General features: G+C 36.7%; 1 protein-coding gene across 2 annotated transcripts in view; it reads left to right on the forward strand.

The window, feature by feature from the left end:
• LOC141538708 (mitochondrial dicarboxylate carrier-like) overlaps nucleotides 1-21,486 on the forward strand; it is a 32,200-nt gene that overhangs the window by 4,551 nt on the left and 6,163 nt on the right. For both annotated transcript variants that reach the window (XM_074260416.1, XM_074260417.1), the window contains exons 2-6: nucleotides 12,786-12,905; nucleotides 18,119-18,233; nucleotides 18,363-18,411; nucleotides 20,105-20,146; nucleotides 20,844-20,887. In XM_074260416.1, coding sequence (XP_074116517.1) covers nucleotides 12,786-12,905; nucleotides 18,119-18,233; nucleotides 18,363-18,411; nucleotides 20,105-20,146; nucleotides 20,844-20,887 — 370 coding nt within the window. The remainder of the gene's footprint in view (nucleotides 1-12,785; nucleotides 12,906-18,118; nucleotides 18,234-18,362; nucleotides 18,412-20,104; nucleotides 20,147-20,843; nucleotides 20,888-21,486) is intronic.

Here is a 21,486-nt window from a genome sequence, read left to right on the forward strand (position 1 = left end):
AAAGCTTTGTGTTCCAAATTTGTCTCCCTCTCTTCTCACCTCTCCCCTCCCCAAGACAGTAAGCAATTATATAGATTAAATATATGCAGTTCTTCCAAACATATTTCTGCATTTATCACGTTGCACAAGAAAAATCAGTGTCCCAGTTTTCCCACATCTTTTCCAACATCCAACAACAGCCAATCTGACAGGTGTATAGTGTTGTCTTAATTTGCATTTTTCTGATCAATAGTGATTTAAAGCACTTTTTCATATGACTAGAAATGGTTTCAATTTCATCTGAAAATTGGCTGTTTATATCCTTTGACCATTTATCAAAAGGGGAAAAATTGAGAAAGAAGAAACACAAATAAATAACAACAAAAAAGGTAAAAATACTATGCTTTGATAAGACATTCCATCTCCATAGTTCACTCTGTGGATGCAGATGGCTCTTTTCATCACAAGTCTATTGAACCACTTCATTGTTGAAAAGAGCCACATCCATCACAGTTGATTATCATATAATCTTGCTGTGTACAATGTTCTCTTGGTTCTAAAGATTTCATTTAGCATCAGTTCATGTAAGTCTCTCTAGTTTTTCTGAAATCTTATAGCAGCTCCAGTGTCTTTGCCAAGAAAACTCCAAATGGGGATATATAAATAGAATTGGACACAACTGAAAACAATTGAACAGCAAAAACTATATGCTAAACTGTGAGGATTGAAATACAGAATCATGATAACCCCTGTCCTCAAGGAGCTGAGATTCTTATAGGGCCACGGATGTTAACCTTTTTTGAATCATGGATGCCTTTGGCAGTGAAACCTATGGATCTTTTCCCTTAATGATATTTGTTGCTAAATTTCAATTAAAGGTTAGTTAAAATTAGGATTTTTTTCCCCCATTTAAGTTCACCAAACTCTTAAATTTATCCATAACCCTCAGGTTAAGAACATTTGGAATGCCTACTATGTGCCAGGCATAGGGACACAGAAAGGCAGGAAAACAGGCTTTTTATATCCAAGGGTTCTGATAAAGGCCTGATTTCTAAAATATATAGAATTGACTCAAATTTATAAGAATACAAGTTATTTTCCAATTGATAAATGGTCAAAGGATATGAACAGCCAATTTTCAGATGAAATTTAAACCATTTCTAGTCATATGAAAACAAGTTAACAGTCATCAAGGAGTTAACAGTCTAATGGGGAATACAATATCTTAAAAACTTATGTCCAAACAGGATAAACTGGAGGTAATCTCAGAAGGAAGGTGATTAAGCAGGACTTAGGAAAGATTTCCTTTTTCTTTTTCTTTTCTTTTTTTTTTTTTCCAACAATAGCTTTTTATTTTCAAAATACATGCAATATATGTTAAACATGTGCAATTCTCTCTATATATTTCCACATTTATCATGCTGAATGAGAAAAATCAGATTGAAGAAAATAGCTAGCAAACAACAAAAAAGGTGAAAATGCTATGTTGTGATCCACATTCAGTCCTCATGGTCCTCTCTTTGGATGCAGATGGCTCTCTCCATTTCAAGTCTATCATAGTTGATCATCATATAATTTGTTGCTGTGTATAATGCTCTCTTGGTTCTACTCACTTCATGTAGCATCAGTTCATGTAAATCTATCCAGGTATCTCTCTGTATTCATCCTGCTGGTCGTTTCTTACAGAACAGTAATATTCCATAACATTCATATACCACAATTTATGATGGGCATCCACTTAGTTTCCAGTTCCTTTCCACTACAAAAAGGGCTGCTACAAACATTTTTGCACATGTGGGTCCCTTTCCCTCCTTTAGGATTTCTTTGGAATATCATGCCAGTAGAAACACTGCACAGTATGTATAAACTGTATGCAGTTTGATAACTTTTTGCACATAGTTCCAAATTGCTCTCCAGAATGGTTGGATCCATTGACAGTTCCACCAATCGGTGTCCCAGTTTTCCCACATCCTTTCCAAGATCCAACAACAGCCAATCTGACAGGTGTGTAGTGGTATCTCAGAGTTGTCTTAATTTGCATTTTTCTGATCAATAGTGATTTAAAGCACTTTTTCATATGACTAGAAGTAGTTACAATTTCATCTGAAAATTGGCTGTTCATATCCTTTGACCATTTATCAATTGGAGAATAACTTGTATTCTTATAAATTTGAGTCAGTTCTCTATATTTTAGAAATGAGGCCTTTATCAGAACCCTGGATATAAATTTTTTCCCCTGTTTTCTGCTTTTGGGAAAGATTTCTTGAAGGACGTGGATTTTTAGTCAAGATTTGAAGGAAATCAGGAGGGAGTAATAGTCAGTAAAGGGGATAATTGTGTGTGGCAAATTCCCAGGATACTGAGGGGAACAATAGGGCTGTCTATTAGTCCTCACTTTTTTTCTGGAAGCTGTGGTAGAATTTGGTTACTGTTCTGCAGGATAGGGGTGCAAAGGGTGAGGGGAGGGGAGGGGGTGGACTCTAGCTGTGTACCTTGACTGGTAATGAAGGGTGGTAACATTGCAATTTGTACAAACAGATTATTAAACAGAATGTACCTGGTCAAGTGAGCAGCTCGATAGCTCCTTGGCCTGGGTCCATGGGGCAGATAACAAGGTGGATTCTGTAGCCTCCAGGCCCACAGCAACATTCTTGGGACTGGCTGGAAGCAGATGAACGGAGCCAGACTTTGGGTCTTTTTCCAGTGCTGTAGCTGCTTTCCCAGTGTCCTAAGCTTCTGTGTTCCAGAAGAACCAGTTGGAAGTTATGCTAATTAAAAATAAAAGAATTGCAAATAGTTTGAGATCAGAGTCCAATTTCCTTGTTTTATGGGAACCTGTAAACATGGGTGCCAATAGAGATGAGAGAACTTGTCCGTTGTTTCACAGCTAGGTCAGGACAGTAATCCTGATTTTTATGTAAGCATCTTAAGTTTTCAGAGTTCACATCTAGTCAAGGGTTAGAGGCAAGATTTGAGCCCAGATCTTTCCATTCTGCCGTGAGACTTAAATGAGATAATTAGTATGTAAAGCACTTTCTAACCTCTGGGTGTCACTGACATTTTGATATATCTTTTCCCCATCCTTTTTCATGGATCCTCAAATCTATCCACAAACTCCAGGTTGTCAAGAAGCCTTTAATAGTTAAATCAATAAACATTTTATTAAGTGCCTACTGTGTGCCAGGCAGGGGTAGCTAGGGAGCATAGTAGTATCTGAACTCTTCTTCCTGAGTTCAAATCTGACTTGAGACACTTATTAACGCTGTCCCCCTAGACAAGTAACTTCACCTTTTTTTTTGTCTGTTTTCTTATCTGAAAAAAATGGTAACTACTCCAGAAAAGCCCAAATGGGATCACAAAGAGTTGCACATAACTAAAAAATGACTGAATGACATCATATGCCAGATATTGAGAAAGAATAAAGGCAGAAAACCAGCCCCTTTTCAAGGATCTCAAAAGTATAATGGGGAATATAATATGCAAACTATTGTGTACAAGTAGAATATATACATGATAAAGGAGAGGGAAGGGGTAATCTCAGTATAAGTATGCCAAGCACAGGGGGAAAAAAGGCATTTGTATCTCTAATTATTTTTTATTTTTATTTTCTCCAGTTATATGTAAAATAATTTTTTTTGTTATACATGTACATTCATTTTTTACATATTTCCATATGAATCATGTAGGGAGAAAAAAATCAGAACACAAGGGAAAACTCACAAGAAAAAGAAAAGATGAAAATAATATGTATTGATTTACATTCTGTCTCCATAGTTTTCTTTCTGGTTATGGATGGCATTTTTCCATCCAAAGTTCACTGGGGTTGCCTTGCTTGGAGATTGTAGGAGAGTCAAAATGAATTAAAAATCCACATTGTAAAATATGAATTTTACCAAAAGGTTGGGACCTAGGATTCTGGGAGAGGCAGGTAGCGTAGCACACTGGAAATATTACTAACTTTAAAGTCAGGGAAGTAGTTCAAAGGTATGGGAGGCAACACACTAAAAAGACCGGGGTTCAAAATAAGCCTCAGATACTTAACTAGCTGGGTGATCTGATCCTAAGAAAGTTGCCTGTTTTCATGTCTAGCTTAGTAAAGGTTGTATCTGTAAAATGGGGAAAATAGTAGCATCTCTCTCCCAAGGTGGTTGTGAGAATAAAATGAAATCATATTTGTAAAGTACTTAACAAATGATTAGTTGCTAATATAAATAAAATTCATAAGTATTATTGTTATTATCATCAGAGTTCTCAGAGGAACTAGGTAATCCTACTTCTGATCCTCAGCAAATTACCTTCCCCACTTTGGGTCTCAGTTTCCCCATCTCTGAAATATGAGGGATTTTATTTTAGGAAGGTAATAGAGAGAGAAAAATTTGGAACTCAGAATATTTTTTCACAATTTGTATTAAACATGTGCAGTTCTTCTAAACGTAGGAACTCAAAATCTTATAAAAATGATTGCTAAAGGGGCAGCTAGGTGGAGCAATGCATAGAGTACCTGAGTTCAAATATGGCCTCATATTTGATACCAGCCGTATGACTGTCAAGTGACTTAACCCTCACAAAAAGTGCTAAAAATTGTCTTTGCATATAATTGGGAAAAATACCATTAAAAATAAAATAAAATGAAAGGTATTCATAGTTTTTGATTATGAGAAAACTATAGTTAAATTCTACCTACCATATAAGTATCATAGCTTCCAGAAAGGTTGGGCCGACCTCCCCATCACAGGAATGGTCAGACATAGTTCTCCTCCCTTTCCCCTTTCCTTCCTTTTTGGCTTCCTTCAAATTTTAGGTAAAGGCCCATTTTCTTCAAAAAGATGAATTTAAATGTACTTCATGGTGCTTTCCAGCTCTGGATGTCATTTTGTCATTATGACACTTTGAGTTTCTTAAGAGCAGGATTCACCTTTATGTCCCATCCACATGATACTTTGTACCTAATATCTTTGGTATTTAATGAATACTGATTAAATTTTTAAAAATTTGATTAAATTTAAAAAAATTAATTCTGTCTGCAGTGGTGTGGGAAACTAGGAGAGGGATTTGACCAAGTATATCTGCATTTAAATAATAACCAGAGTCTTGTCACATGCAGAAACTGTTGACATTTCCTTTTGGAACTAAGAGTGTTCTAGAATGTTTTCAGGAGTGGGTGGCTGACTTTCAAAAAGAAACTTTTCACATTTTTTTTGAAGGCAAAATGTGTATAGGACAAGGGAAGACAGAATTTCTTTTGTCTTCCAGGGTCAGCTAAAGATTTGTTTGCCATCTCTTTTTCACTATTCTCCCAGAAAGGTCAGATGGGAGCTTGGGTGATAATTTTCCAGGAATGGTTATAATGTAAAAGAGAAAAAGTTTTCTTTCAAAACTTTTCAAAACTTATTTTAAAATAGAGTAGATCAGATAGATAGCTAAATCCTGTCTCACTCAAACACAATAGTTTTTAGATATCCATCATATCTTAGAAAATCAGCATTTCCCTGAGCATTTATTAATTTTTCCCCTTTTTTATGAATTTAATTGACATGGCACAAACATTCTCATATACAAAGAACAAAAGAAAGTTGTATGTGAAACTGTAAACTTACATTTCATGTAATTTATTTTATTCATTCATTCATTTTGAAGCACACAGGTGTAAGTGACTTGCCCAGAATCATATAGTGTATTTTCTGCATATCAATTCTAGAGGAGCCGACTGAGCTGACTCCTGGCTCCTGGTCAGCAGGGGATAGCCCCAGCTGCTTACCATTGTGAGCAGCAATTGGAAACACAGTGGGCCAGAATGGTTCTTCAATAGGAATTATTTGGGGGGGCCGTCTTCATCAGCTACTGTATTTACTTCATCTGACTGAGTGACCCCAGCTTCAAAAGCAGGCTCCACAAGTGAAGAAAGAAATAGAAACTTGCCAAAGAGAGAACTAGACTTTTCAAATTACTTGACCTTAAAGGTGTAGAAGCTGTTCAGAAGTTCTTCTTTGAACAAATAAGAATTATTGGCACAGGGTGAATACAAAAAGGATGTTAAATGCCATGCTATCTCGGGGCAGCCACCACAGTTGTTGAAAATTTTACAGCCAACTCTTCCACCTTCACTGTGTTGCAGATACTTCTGGCTAAGCTGCCAGTAATCAACCAGAAACTTGTAAATGTGCAGAGCTTGGTCTAAGATGACGGAGAATGAGAATCGTGTCATCATAATAACTTTTTTTCCCCCTGAAGTTAATTGAGGTTAAGAACTTAATAAAATTTTAATTTAAAATTTTTGAGTAATTTTTTTTTCCTGAGGCAATTAGAGTTCAGTGATTTGCCCAGAGTCACCCAGCTAGAACTGTTAAGTGTCTTGAGATCTGATTTGAACTCAGGTCCTCTTGATTTCAGGGCTGGTGCTCTATCCACTGCCACACCTAGCTGCCTCCCAAAATTTTGAATAATTGTTAGCCCAGAAGATGAGCAGTAATGGAGGGGAAAAGGGCAAATTTGTAAATTATGGATTATGTATTCATTATGCTGAAATCTACCGAAGTTGATTCTAGCTTTGTATAGATAGTTTTGCTTGGATTTTACTCACCCTCTGAGAAGTGTATTTTGAGTTTTGTTGTTGTTTTTTAAATCTCATTTTATAAATACACTGTGAATTATCTAAATATCACTAATTTCATTGATTACTAAAACATGCAGATACATATGACATGATACTTCTACATGTTAAAATACCTGGCAATAAAAAGAATTCTACACTCTGTATTAGAGACTTTAAAAGTGTATTTGATTTATCCTAGTAAATTTTACTATGTATTAGAAAATTTATAACTTAAAAAGTTGTTTTACAGAAGCTAACAAGCAGTGAAATCCCCAGATGTGAAGTAGTTCCCATTCACAAAAGATTAAGGAAATATATAGGGCAATCATATATATTGTTGGTATAGTTGTCAACAATAACCAAAAAAAGCCCTTTAAAATTATTTTATTTAAAATAAGCTTATGAGACTTAGGTATTTTTCTTGCAATTTAGAGATGGAAAGAGGATTGAACCAGTAACACTCAAGAAATGTGTATTGTAGTTCTGTTCTTCTATTAACATCTGTGATTGATGTGGGACAAATTGTTAATTGTTATAGTTGAGTCATTTCAATAGTGTCTGACTCTTCGTGGCTCCAGTTGAGGTTTTATTGGCAAACTATTTAGAGTGGCTTGCCATTTCTTTCTCTATCTCATTTTACAGATGAGGAAACTGAGAGCATTAAGTGATTTGCCCAGTGTCACACAGTGAGTGTCTGAGCCCAATTTGAACTCCATTCTTCTGACTCCAAGGTTGAAGCTCCATCCTGACACCACCTAGCTATCTGTAGGACAAATTATCATCACAAAACATTTATAAAGTGAGAGATTTGTAGCAAGTAATCTGAGTTTCTTTTTAGCTTTATGATTTTTTTCTCATCAAAGCCACTTAATTATCCTATATTTTCCATATGTATTTGCCTTACCAGTCATAAATATTATTGTACATTCCAAAATAATGTTCTTGATCTGTTACCTTGAGTTTTTCTTTTTAACTTAACCAGTTGTGAAGGAAAGCTTTCTGACAACTGGCTATCCAAAAGTAGAATGGGTTGTGGATTCCCCACCATTGGAGGTATTTACTTGGTGTCTATGCAACCTTCTTGGAATTCTTTTTCAGGTATGGATTGGATTAGATGATTTCTAAGGTGAAGTGGGCAGTTAGGTGGCACTGAGCTACATAGTATGCTTCCCCCTACTCTAGAACTATTCCTGTTAGAGCCAATGTTGCCTGTGAATGTATGAAAAAGTATTAAGCAATATGCTAAATGCTGGGGATACAACTTGAGCAGTAGTAGGTAACTAGTGTCTCAGTGGATAATAACAGTAGTAGTAGTAGTAATAATAATAATAGCTAGCATTTGTAGGTCATCTTAAAGTTTGCAAAGCACTGTACCCATATTGTCTCGTTTGAGCCTTACTCTTACTCTCCATTTTATAGCTGAGAAAACTGAGGCTGATAAAGATTAACTGATTTCCTCAGAGTTACTCAGCTATTAAGTATCTGAATATGGATTTAAACTCAGGTTTTCCCTGGGACACTAATACATTGTTGGTGGAATTGTGAACTGATTAAACCATTCTGGAAAACAATTTTGAACTATGGCCTAAAAGGCTTAAAACTGTGCATACCCATTGATCCATCAGTGTCTCTACTGGATCTGTATCCCAAAGAGATCATTAAAAAGGGAAAAGGACCCCTGTGTGCAAAAATGCTTGTGGCTGTCCTTTTATAGTGATAAGAAACTGGAAACTGAGTGGGTAGATGCCTATTAGTTGGAGGAGGGTTGAATAAGTTATGAATATTATTATTCTATAAGAAATGATCAACAGGATAATTTCAGAGAGGCCTGGAGAGACTTCCGAGAACCGATGCTGAGTGAAGTAAGCAGAACCAGGAGATCATTATACATGGCAACAACAAGATTATATGATGATCAATTCTAATAGATATTACTCTTTCCAACAATGAGATGATTGATGCCAGTACCAATGATCTTGTGATGGAGAGAGCCATCTGCACCCAGAGAGAGGACTGGAAACTGAGTGTGGACTGGAAATTGAGTGTGGATCACAACATAACATTTTCACTTTTTTTTGGTTGGTGTTTGTTTTCTTTCTCATTTTTTTCCCCCTTTTTAACCTAATTTCTCTTGTGCAACAGGATAAATGTTGAAATATGTATAAAAATTGTACATGTTTAACACATTGGAATACTTATTCTCTAGGGGAAGAGGGGGAAGGAAAAGGAAGGAAGAAAAATTTGTAACACAAGGTTTTGCAAAGGTGAATGTTGAAATCTATCTTTGTATTTGTTTTGAAAAGAAGAGGCTATTATTAAAAAAATAAAAAATAAATTCAGGTTTTCCTGACTCCAGATCTTGCCACTTAGCCTTCTCAGGAAGAAAGGTCTGCATTCAGATGCAACCCCCAGATACTTACTTTGTGACTTAAGTCACTTAACCTTTGTCTACCTTAGTTTTCTCATCTCTAAAAATGGGAGAAATAATAGTACTTACTCTTAAAATTGTTGTGAAGATAAAATGAGATATTTGTAAAGTGCTATATAGTTGTGAATTATCATTATTAGAATGGCCAATAAACAGCTTGATGGAGAAAGGGATAGGGATTGGAGCTGAGTGACTAAACTCCTTATTTATGTGGAAACTGGAATGGCAGCAGCCCCCCAAAATGGTAGAGGTGGGGGAATGCTCTGAGGTGATTAAGATTTATGCATCTCTGTTTGAGGATATTCACTTTTGCTCATTCTGAGAAAAAAAAAAAAAGGCTTACTTTTTCAGTTGATTAAGGGGAAAAAAAAAAGCTACCAGCATGAGAAGTGAAAACTTAGGCAAAATCCATAATCATCACGATGAAGCTGAATTTATTCTAAGACTTTAGAAGAAAAGCAAACTGCAGAATGGACCCCTACAGTTTCTTATGCAGCCCTTTTTCTCTGGCTACTCTGTGTATGGATGCCCATTTTATTTGGTGATTAAGTTTAGGATGAAATTAAAAAAAAAAAAAAAAAAAACCAAACTCCTTCAGGGGAAGAAAGAATAAAATGATGAAAGTGTGAGGTCTCATTTTGTGACTTGAGCTTCCTGGCAAGGGAGGGTGTTGTGGTTGCACTTGGTGGGAGCTTGGCTAAAGGTGGTTTGGCATAGGGTGGCAGCCTTTCTGGTGATTTTCCTATTTTTGTCACAGAAATGGTTTGTGAAAAGACCCTTGTTCAGTTTGTTTGTTTTTTATTTTCTCAAAATTAATTTCTGTCTTGTCTCAACAAGTATCCAAGCCTGTGCAAGCAAGGTTCTTAGTGTTCCATCGGATAGCTGGGCTTTATCAACTGGATCATCTGGCCTTAAGGGTTTTGTAATATCTTGCCTGCCTTTTCCTTTGTCTTTACCTTTCCTCTAACCTTTTTTAAACCTTGTTTTTTCAATCAATAAGAAAATCTAGTTTTTCTTTCTCCTTCCCTTTTCCCATTGAGAAAGAAAGAAAAACAAAAGCCCTGTTATAAACAAGCATAGTCAAACAAAACAAATTCCTGCATTGGCCACGTCCAAAAAAAATATGTCCCAATTTGCACTCTGGAGTCCATCACTTTTGTCAGGAAGCAGGCAGCATGTTTCATCACGTGTCCTCTGGGGTCATGCTTGGTCAGTGTTCTCAAGTCCTTCAAAATTTTTTGTCTTTATAATATTGTTGTTATTGTATGAATTCTTCTCTCTGATTCTGCTCACTTCACCTTATATCAGTTCATATAAATCTTTCCAGATTTCTCTAAAACTATCCTCTTCATGTCTTCATAAACTATATAACTTGTTTAGTCATTCCCCAGTGGTGGATCTCCCCTCAGTTTCTAATTCTTTGCCATCTCAAAAAGGTACTTTAAATATTTTTGTAATGTGTAATATGCACATATCTTTGATCTGTTTGGTGTTATAAGCCTAGTATTCATGGTTTAATAGCTTTTTTACATAGTTCCTTTTTTTACGATATCTTTTTATTTTCAAAATACATGCATAGTCTTCAACATTCACCCTTGCAAAACATGTTCCAAATTTTTCTTCCTCTCTTCCCCTTATTCCCTCCCCTAGCTAGCAAATAGCTAGCTTTCCAGAATAGCTCTATCTGTACTTTTTTGCCTTCCCACATTTGTCATTTTCCTTTTTTTTTTTTTTTTTTTTTTGTAAACTTTTCTAATATCATGGGTAAGGAGCTACCTCAGAGTTGTTTTAATGTACACTTCTCTGCTAGTGGTTTGGAACTTTTTTTTTTCTTTCATATAGCTATTGACAGCTATGATTTCTTCCTTTTCATATGCTTTGATTATTTGTCAATCGGGGAATAACAAATCCCTATGAATTTGAAGATTCCTTATATATAGGAAGTTGCAATCCAGAAATTTAGAAATGAGACCTTAGAAACTTGTGATTTTGTTTGCTTGTTCATGTTCTGTATCATGCATCTGACAGGTAATTTCCTCGTTGGTCATCTAATTTGTTTGCAATTTTTTTTTTGTTTGTTTCTTTGTTTTCCTGAGGCTGGGGTTAAGTGACTTGCCCAGGGTCACACAGGTAGGAAGTGTTAAGTGTCTGAGACCAGATTTGAACTTGGGTCCTCCTGAATTCATGGCTGGTGCTGTATCCACTGTGCCACCTAGCTGCCCCTCAATTTGTTTACAATTTTGCCTTTTATGTCTTAAATATAGCAACTAGATGGCACCATAGCTCATAGAATGTCAGACCTGAATTAAGAAAGACTCATCTTGCTAAATTCAAATATGTTAGCAGAGACTACCTGATCAAGTCACTTAACCCTACTTGCCTCAGTTTCCTTTTAGAGGAGAAATGACAGACTTTTGCATTATCTTTGCCAAAAAGAATTAGACACTATTGAAACAACTGAACAACAACAACAAAATGCCTTAAGTAATGTATCCATTTGGGTGTATAGCACAAAATAATGGTCTAATCATAGTTTCTGCTACACTGCTTTCCAGTTTTCCCAGCGGTTTTGTTGAATGAATGAATTGTTACTCTGACAGCTGGGTTTTTTGGGTTTATCATATACGCAATTGCTTCTGTATTTTTTATGCCTCATCTGTTATACTAATTAATGTTTCTGTTTCTTATTCAGTACAAAATTGTCATTACTGTTTTGTGGCATAGTTTGAATTCTGTTACTACTAAGTCCCCTTTCTTTCCACTTTTTTCCATTATTTGAGATTATTGATCTTTTCTTCCCCAGAATGAATCCACAGGACGATTTTCTAGTTTTATATAGTATCTGGATAAGTAGGCATTTTTATATGCAATAAATGTTTAACTACTTATCACTTTCTGTAATTGAAGGACAAATAGTTGATTTTCATCCCTTGTCAGAGATATCCAGAATCAATTATTTCTGGTAGCATGTAATTTCCGACCGTTTTTGGTGATACGTAATTTCCAACAGCAGTTGTATTTTTATCTACAAGATCTGCAGATACTTGTGGGCACAGCAAGACCACCCTTGCCACACCCCTACAAGAGATCTTCTTCCCAGGAGCTCCAGAACAAGTTCATGGAAACTAGTTAGCTTACACTCTCTTAAGGAGTCTTCACTTTTATGTGCTCCCTTGTGGCTTCCTGCCTGATTGCATGGATGGGAATGAATGGAGCAAAGGCTATCTGGAAGCTGTGGATTAAAGGGATAGTTGTGGGGTATGTGGTGGGGTAGGTATCCAGAAGTGATAGGAAGCCTAGAACTGGGCAGGACAAGAAGGAGAACATGGGAAGGAGGGACCTGGCTGAATGGTAGTTCATGTTCTGAAGGGATATTTTCAGTCTTTTTAACACCTTGCTGTCCCTTCCCTACCTTATACATGACCCTCTATCTCCTATCTCTGCAATTTCACTGGCCTGCCCCTATTCCTAATCTCTGCCATCTGCCTTCTGGCTTCCTTCAGATCTCAGCTAAAATCCCACCTTCTGCTAGAAGCCTTTCCCAGTCTCCCCTAATGCTAGAGACATCCATATGTGCCTTGCTTTCCCTCCAAGATTCTCTCTGATTTATCTTATATCTCTCTTTATGTCTAATTGGCATGTTGTTTACTCCATTAGACTATGAACTTTATGAAAACAATTCTTTTTGTGTTTTTTGGAGGGGAGGGAAGGGAGAAGGTTACATTTGCAACTTAAATTGCCAAGTACATAGTAAGTGTTTAATAAATGCTGATTTGACTTGTGCAGGTCCATCTACAGACACAGCAGAAGATAGAGATGAATATGACCGGCATGGCATTAAAGGTGGTACGGACAGATGGCTTCCTGGCCCTGTACAATGGCATCAGTGCTTCTATATGCCGGCAGGTCAGTGGAAATGATAAGAATAATAATAATTCTAATAATATTTATAGAAGCTTCTAACCTTTGAAAAATCCTTTATAGATGTTTTTATTTGATCCCTCAACAGCTCTATGAGGAATTCTTATACTCATTTTACAGATTGGGAAAAATTGATAGTTAGAGTGTTTTAATGACTTGTTCAAGATCACACAAGCTAGTAAGTGTTTGAGAATGGATTTGAATTCGGGTCTTCTAGACTAGTGCTCTGTCCATGATGCTACCTAGTTTCCTACACAGTAGGAGGTGACTTGCCTATGCGATTTTTTTTATTATTACTTTTTATTTTCAAAATATTTTTCCTCCCTTCCCCCCATCCCCTTCCCTAGATGGAAAGTAATCTGATATATGCTAAACATGTTAAAATATGGGATTTTCTTGATCAGAAGGCATTGCTCACTTTGGAATGAGGACAGCCTTAGAAAATCACAGATGCCTCAAGTTAATAAGGACTTCTTGATAGTCTAGATTCTAGGAATTCCTTCCACAGCATTCTCCTTGGAAAAGGCTATTCCTTATTTTGGACACAAGTGATTCCTAGAATTACAGTGTGAGGGGACTTTGGAAATCATCTATTCCAGCCCCTGCATGCCTGATGAGGAATCCCCTCTATATCCCTATTATCCCGATGCAAAGTGGTCCCATAGCCTTTGTTTAGACAGCTGCAATGAGTGGGAACTCCACAGGATCCTGAAGTTTGCAGTGATTCTCGTTGTTAGAAAATTTTTCCTGGTATCTCAGGTTATGTCAGCAAACATTTGTTAAGGTCCTGGTTTGCTGCTCTGGCATATAAGAAAAGGCCACATCAATCAACAAGAACAATGACTTCTCTCAAGCTAGCAAAAGTGCAAATAAGAACAGTCAAGACAACTTAGAGTTTCAGAAGCATTAAAGTAAAGAGTTAACAGACCCTGCCTCCAGGTTTTCTTTTATTTTTTTGGCAAGGCTTAAGGGTTAAGTTGCCCAGGGTCACACAGCTAGTAATTATTAAGTGTCTGAAGTCTTATTTTAACTTAGTTCCTCCTGAATCCACAACCTAGCTGTCCCCCAAACTTTGCCTCTGAAATTTTCACCCTGTGCCCATTCTTAGGCCAACTAAGTCAAATCTTTTGGATTTTTTCATGGTAAGAACTTTTAAATGCTTGAAGGTAGTGATCAGGACCCTCCAGGTCTTCTCTACTTAAACTTAAATAGCTCCATTTTTTTTCCCATCTGCTATCGTTGCCAGACCCCTCACCATCCTAGCCACCTTCCCATAGGATGTACTCTGACTTGTCAAAGTCCTTTCTCAAATGTAGCAGACAAAGTTGAATCTGGTGTTTTAATTGGGATTCAGTCAGGGCAGGGGACAAGAGGACTCTGACCTGGACATTTCTGGGCATGGTTCCTTAACTTTTTTGATGAACCACACTGTTGACATTTTGAGCTTGTTTACCAGATCCTGAGGTCTTTTCCCACAGGCTTGTGGTCTGGCCATGGTTCTCTTGCCTGGCCCTAGTTCTGTTGGTTTCACACAGAAACACACACACATACATACATGATGATGTGACTCTATTTAGAATCAAAATCCTAGCTCTGCTTTTGAATACCTGTACGATACTGGGTGATAGATATTGGTGGGAGAGGAGGTAGAAGGCTCTCTTTGAACACAGGTCTTCAAGGCCATCCCACCTCTGGTAAGCACTGGGTCTGACTCCTAGATTTAACCCCTAAGTGACTCAGAGAAGCCTTCAAAATAAAAAAAATTACATGTCAGTGCTCATATGCATCAATAAAAGGAGCTTCCCAACACCAAAGAAACCTAAGATCTGGCCCTCCTTTCTCTCTGCTCCCCCCCCCCCCAAAAAAAAAAAAAAAAAAGTAAGGCAAGTTTCTTAATATCTCTCTGGGAAAGGGAGTTTCCTCTTGTAAAAAATAAAGGTATTCTTAGTGGATAGAAGACTTGACTTTTAATTCAGATTTGCCTGTGACAAATTATGTGTTTCTAGGAGCAAAGGAAGCCCTTAGGCATCTCTTTAAAATTGAATTTTCAGAGGATTCTTGTTTCATATTGGGAGTTCCTTGTATTGATGAACTGGTGCACCTCGGGAAAATGAGGGTATTGGACTAAAATGTGAGTTTGTATTCTTATCAAATTTCATCTTATTAGATTTGGTCTACTGAGATCTTTTGGGATCCTCATTGTATCAGCTAATATGTGAACTGTTCTTTCAACTTTGTGGCAGCTGCAGATGAATAAATACAAATTCAGCTTGTTCCTCCAAGTCTTTGAGAAAAAATATTGAGCAGTCTAAATCTAAGGGCAGATTCCTGGGAAACATCTAAGACAGCATCAACCCATTAATGACTAGTTTTAAGTCCAACCAGTTGTTTTTTCTGTTTTATTAGTAGCATTAGACATTGGAATTAGACCTGTGGTTTATTGATATAAGTAATTCCTAGATAAGGAAACTTCTTTTTTAAAAATGTTGGGTTTTTTTTCCCCCCTCAATTATATGTAAGCAGAAATGCTTAACATTCATTCTTTAAAATTTTGAGTTCCAAATTCTTTTGCTCTCTTTCTTCCTGCTCCCTAAGAAGGCAATGATTGAGCAGTCATCCAGGACATTTCCATTTTAGCCATATTGCAAAAGAAAACAGAAACTAAAAAAACCAAGAACAATAAAAATGTAAAAAACAATATGCTTTGATCTGCATTCAGATTCCATCAGCTCTTTCTCTGAAGGTGAATGGTATTTTTCATCAAAGTGTTTCAGGATTCTGTGCTGAGAACAGTCATATAATTGTGCTGTTACTCTGTGCAATGTTCTCATTTCTGCTCGTTTCACTTTGCATCAGTTCATATAACTTCTTTTACATCTCCTATATCTTTACTGCTTCATATTTCAGAGAACTATGCTTTGAAACATGTTTTTTAAAAGGTTTGAGGAAGGAAAAAACAAAATAGTTCATCAAGGTTAAGCACTAGATAAATGAAATCTCAACATTAATTTTTCAGCATTCCATACTTGGTCTCACCCTCCCACCCCGCCTACATCCCTTCAGCCTCCCAGCGCTGGCCTTCCAAGTGAAGGGAAGAAAAGTATATTCAATTACACTGTATTGAATTTTGATTGTTTTCTTGTTCCTTCAACACAGGTTGATTTCCTGATTCTGCTTGTTGTATCAGTTTATATATATTTACCTGCACTCCTCTGTAGTTATGTTCATTTCCCTCAGTATGTAAGGATTTAATTTCTTACATATAATTTAATTTCCAATGGTTATTATTGTTTTCCATTACAGTCAAGACTCACATTTTGTTTAACCATCCCCTAATTGATGGACATCATCTTGTTTCCAGATTGTTGACACTATAAAAAGTGCTACTACAATAATTTTCATGTAGTTGGCACCTATTTGAAAAAATTAGTGAATTCTTTGGAGGTATATGGCTAGCAGTGGGCTCTTTGCACCAATGGTCCTTGACATTTTAGTCACTTTCTTAGCATAATTGCAAATTACTTTCTATAATGGTTGAACTCATTTGAACTTAGCTTTTTAAAAGCCATTTTAAATGTTTTTTCGAGCTTCTTAAAGACTGTGCTGATTTTGCTGCAATTCTCATGAGACTGAGTCACTCTTTTGTATTCTCCCTATCAAGGTCTATTTGCCCCTTTACTTCATGCAAGTTTAAAAATCTGAGATTGTTATTCAATATGCTAATCATGTAGGTTATATTGATTTCATAGAAATGAGTTTGTGAAATAGTGTCAGGTGAAAGAGGCAGATCATGAGTTTGTATATCCATGTTAGTTATGTACAACTAATAAAAGTGGGTGAATGTATCTGATCAGCAAAGATCAGAAGAGGAGCTAGAGAATAGCTGAGTTTGAATGTCATTAATTTCCCTTTTTCTGGAAATTTTTCCTAAACTGGACACACTCTAGTCCCTGTATCATGGTGTCATGGAGTCTTACTTTATTTTTAAACAGCATAGATGTTTGCTCTCCATTTAATGAATGTATGCACTTGAGATTTTTTTTTAAGGTCAATGTTTATTGAATATTGAGTCATTTTATTCATTAAACAAACTAATGAAACTTAGCTAAACATTAAAAAGAATTAAACTTTAAAATTACAAACTTTGCAAAAGAGCTTCTACCATACAGAGCAACTTTTCTGACCTCCTTTGCTTAATTAAAAAAATTAAAAAACATCCTTCCAACTCAATCCTGTTTTCCCACTTGCACACTTTGTCATGAAGATCTAGTGGTAGAATTTAAGTCCTGGTAAGTAGAGGCACATACTTTTTTTTTTTTTTTTTTTAATAGTATTTTATTTTTTCCAATTACATGTAAAGATAGTTTTTAATATTCATTTTAAGAAAAAATTTGAGTTCCAAATTTTCTCTTTCCTTCCCTCTCTAAAATGGTAAATAATTTGATCATGTAAAACATTTCCATAGTTTTCATGTTGAAATACATACTTGAAAATTTTAAGTTTTTTTGATTTCTTTACTACATATCAGCTATGACTGAGTACTGGGATTTGAGCCTTGGAAAGCAAATGACCAGGGGATTAAAATTTGTTAAGTCTAGTTGATTCCCACGCCTCCCCTTTCCCAACCCAATTGCATTATATAATAATAAAGACAACTTTGAAAGACTTGAGGACTTTGATCAATACAGTGATCAACTGCAGTTTCAAAGGACTTGAGATAAAACATTTTATCCATCTCCAGTGAGAGAATTGGTAGACTTGATTAAAGCTTATTTTCTCTCTTTCTCTCTCTTTCTCTGTCTGACTTTGGCTCTGTGTCTCAGATTTGGCTAATAAGGGAATTTATTTTGCTGGATTATATATATATATTTATAATGAATTTTGTACTTTCCTTCTCAAAGAGTGGAGGAGGGAGTTGGAGAGAGGATGAGAATTCAGAACTGAAAATAAAGTAAGATTGAATTTAAAAAAATAAAAAACCCTAACTCAGTTGGAGGCTCCTAGCAAGAACAGGGGTAACCTAACTGGGAGTCTCCAGAGATTGGGAGAGCCAGCCTTAGCAGACTGCCCCATTGCTTTGAGAGTTGTTGGCTCTGTATCCGGGTACGACCTGCCTGCCTTTGCATCATAGTATGAAGCTATGCTGTATTTGAAAACTTTTCACCAAGAACTTTCATTCTAAATGTTATTGCCCACAGATGACCTATTCCCTTACCCGATTTGCCATCTATGAGTCATTCCGAGACAAGCTCACTGCAGGGAGCCATGGGCCCATTCCTTTCTATAAGAAGGTGTTGTTGGGATCTCTTGGAGGTGAGAGAGCTATCATTTGGATGGAGGGGAGAGGGAGGGTGGATTTAGCAGAAGGATCTGAAATCTTGTTCAGTGAGTCCATTGAAAAATGGTGGCTGTGAGATTTTATGTTCTCTTTTTCTGTTTCAGGTTTTGCCGGTGGTTTTGTGGGGACTCCCGCAGATATGGTGAATGTCAGGTAAGTGTGTGCCCTCTCAGTCGTGACTGGTCACTTTCATTCAGCCCTTTCCCTTATGATCATTGTTATTTTGGCTTTCTTGTTATAGATCTATGGGATACCTGGCAATGTTAGGATTAAGGAAAGAAACAAAGAAAAAAAAGATCTTACCAGACAAGTACCTGTTTATCTGGTTTAATTTTTAAAAAGGTCAAATGGGTATTTGATTTCCTTTTCTCAGAATAAGACCTAAGTAGCCTAGATAGCAAGAAAGTCCGAAGTCAAAAAAGCACTCCTTTTTTCTTGTTTGTTTTACATACAAAATATTTTCTTGTTAAATCAAACCTGTTTTTCTCTCATTTAGCTCAATTTTATATTCTTTTTGTGAGTTTTAGTTTCCAGTGGTTCTCTTTGAATACTTTGACTACTGTCCAATGTTCCGGCCCCCCCCCCCCCCCAAAAAAAAAAAAAAAGCTCCCATCTTCTGTCGTATAACTTATTATGGACAATGATAATACAGTCAAAAAATCTTCTGAGTAACCTACAATAGCTAAAAGTTACATTTTTAGTCTATCCCCAAACTTTTCTTTCATTTGCCCTGTTTTAACTGAAGTTTAGTGTGCAGAGATAACTTGATTCCATAATAAAGGGATTGCCTAATGAATCTTAAGTCAGAAAGCATTCTTTAAAATAAGCTAATTGGCCAGTTCCAGTGATCTTGTGATGATGAGAGCCATCTACACTTAAAGAGAGAACTGTGGGAACTGAGTGTGGATCACAATATGGCATTTTCACTTCTTTTATTGTTGTTTGCTTGAATTTTATTTTTTCTCATTTTTTTTTTCCTTTTTGATCTGATTTTTCTTTTGCAGCAAGATAATTATATAAATATGTATGCCTATATTGGGTTTACATATATTTTTACTATGTTTAAAATTTAAAAAATAAACTTTTCTAATTTTGTCCTTAAAAGGGAAAAAAAAAACTGATTAAGTGATTTTGACTGAAAATTGTTAACTTCCAGAGGCAGAGGCTTTAGAAATCCAGGGCCGCAAGATTAGAAACAGGAAATTTTTCATCTCTTTCCTATCTGTTGTTCACCTTCTCTGTCCTTTATTTTTATTTATTTACTTTTAATACACACTGCTTTATGAATCATGTTGGAAGAGAAAAATCAGAGCAAAGGGGAAAAACCATGGGAGAGGGGAAAAAAAAAACCCAACAGAAAAAAGCAGTGAACATAATAGCAAGTGTTGATTTACATTCTGTCTTCTTAGTTCTTTTTCTGGATGCAGATGTCATTTTCTGTCTAAAGTTTATTGCGATTGCTTTGGATCACTGAACCATTGAGAAGAACCAAGCTTTTCATAGTTGATCATCGCACATTCTTCCTGTTACTGTGTACAATGTATTCCTGATTCAGCTAGTTTTGTTCAGCATCAGTGTTGTGTAAATCTTCCCAGACTTAAAATTAGCTTGTCCATCATTTTTTTGTAGAACAGTGATATTGCATTACCTTCATATACCACAGCTTGTTCAGCCCTTCCCCAACTGATGCGCATCTACTTATTTTCCAATTCTTTGCCATCATAAAAAGAGCTGCTACAAACATTTTTGCACATGTGGTCCCTTTCCCTCCTTTGTGATTTCCTTGGGGTACAGACAGCAGGTAGCCTTGCCTTTCTTGATTGCTGTTTGTGGTTTTGGATTTCAGGATGCAGAATGACATGAAGTTACCTGTGCACCAAAGGCGGAAGTGAGTAGCTAAGGAGGGTCAGGGTGGCTGAGGTATGTAGGAGACTACCATTGAGGAATTGAGGCAATCTATGGTTCCTGCTCACAAGGCAAAGAACAGCCCAGAAATTCTACTTAACAGAACTAAAGAATGTTTAGACTAGAGAGAAGACTTAGTATGTCACTGATGTGTTCAGATAGGTCACAGATTATATAAATGGAGGACTGGGACCAGTGGCTGAAAAACTTACATACGAATAGATTTCATGTTTGTGTGAAAACAGCAATAGCAGCAACCAACTTAATATTTAGAGTTGCCCCAAAGTAGAATTAATTGCCTTGACAGTGAGTCCCTTCTTCCCCATCACTGGAGGTTGGGAATAGTATGAGGGAGAGTGTTAGCAAGTATGGCTTGGACTGCAGACCTCCAGAGTCCCTTCCTATTCTCAACAATCTCTGACTCGGGGTGTTGGGCTGGGGAGAGGAGGATGAATTGGGACAGAAGGAAGGGAACTGAGGGTTGAACAAGAGAACCGTGAAGTCCTTTACCCAAGTTGCTGTCTGGAAACCAGGGGACAGAAGCCCAAGATTATAAAAAAGATGGCTGGAAGGAAACCAGCTGATGTCTGGAAAGAGTGTCGCTGGGTGCCAGGTCAGGTGTTTGGGAATTTACTTCAAGTGGGAGCTTAACTTGGGCTTGTCTTGTATCCATCCCATAGCTACTCTCATGCTTTAGATGGTCTGTTTCGTGTAGCCAGAGAAGGTAAGATCCATTCTGGGAGTGGGTGGCATGGTTCCGGGTCACTCACTGGCAAATTTTTTGCCTTAGGATGGTTTCATAGGATAAACTCTAGTCTAGCATTTAAGACTCTCCATAATTTGACTCATTTTATTCTGAGGCTCAAAAGTGTTACATGATCTGAGATCCCCCAGGTTGTAAATGTCATGTCCCTTGATTTCATAGGGTTCCCCAGTTTCTTGTGTAGTTTTCTGGTCTGCTGTACTCCCTGTGACACTTGCAAATTCATATAATCTTCTCTATATCTGCAATACTCTTCTTCCTCCTTCCTGCTGAAAATCTTCTCTCTTCTTCCCCAACCCCTTCCTCATTCCTTTCTTCTCTCTCTCCCTCTTTTCCTCCCTTCCTTTCTCCCTCCTTCCCTCTCTCTTTTTCTCCCTCCCTTTCTCCTTTTTTTCCATTCTTCCTTCTTCTCTTGCTTCCTCTCTTCCTTTCTTCTTTCTTTCTCTTTTTTTCTTTTCTCCATGGAGCCTTCTTCAGTTAAAAGAAGTCTCCTTTATAATTAATCTATTCCCTTACCACCAGCAAAGACAGCTAAAGGAAAACTATTAATCTGGTCTTTC

This window comes from Sminthopsis crassicaudata, chromosome 4, assembly GCF_048593235.1.
Source record: "Sminthopsis crassicaudata isolate SCR6 chromosome 4, ASM4859323v1, whole genome shotgun sequence".
NCBI lineage: Eukaryota > Metazoa > Chordata > Mammalia > Dasyuromorphia > Dasyuridae > Sminthopsis > Sminthopsis crassicaudata.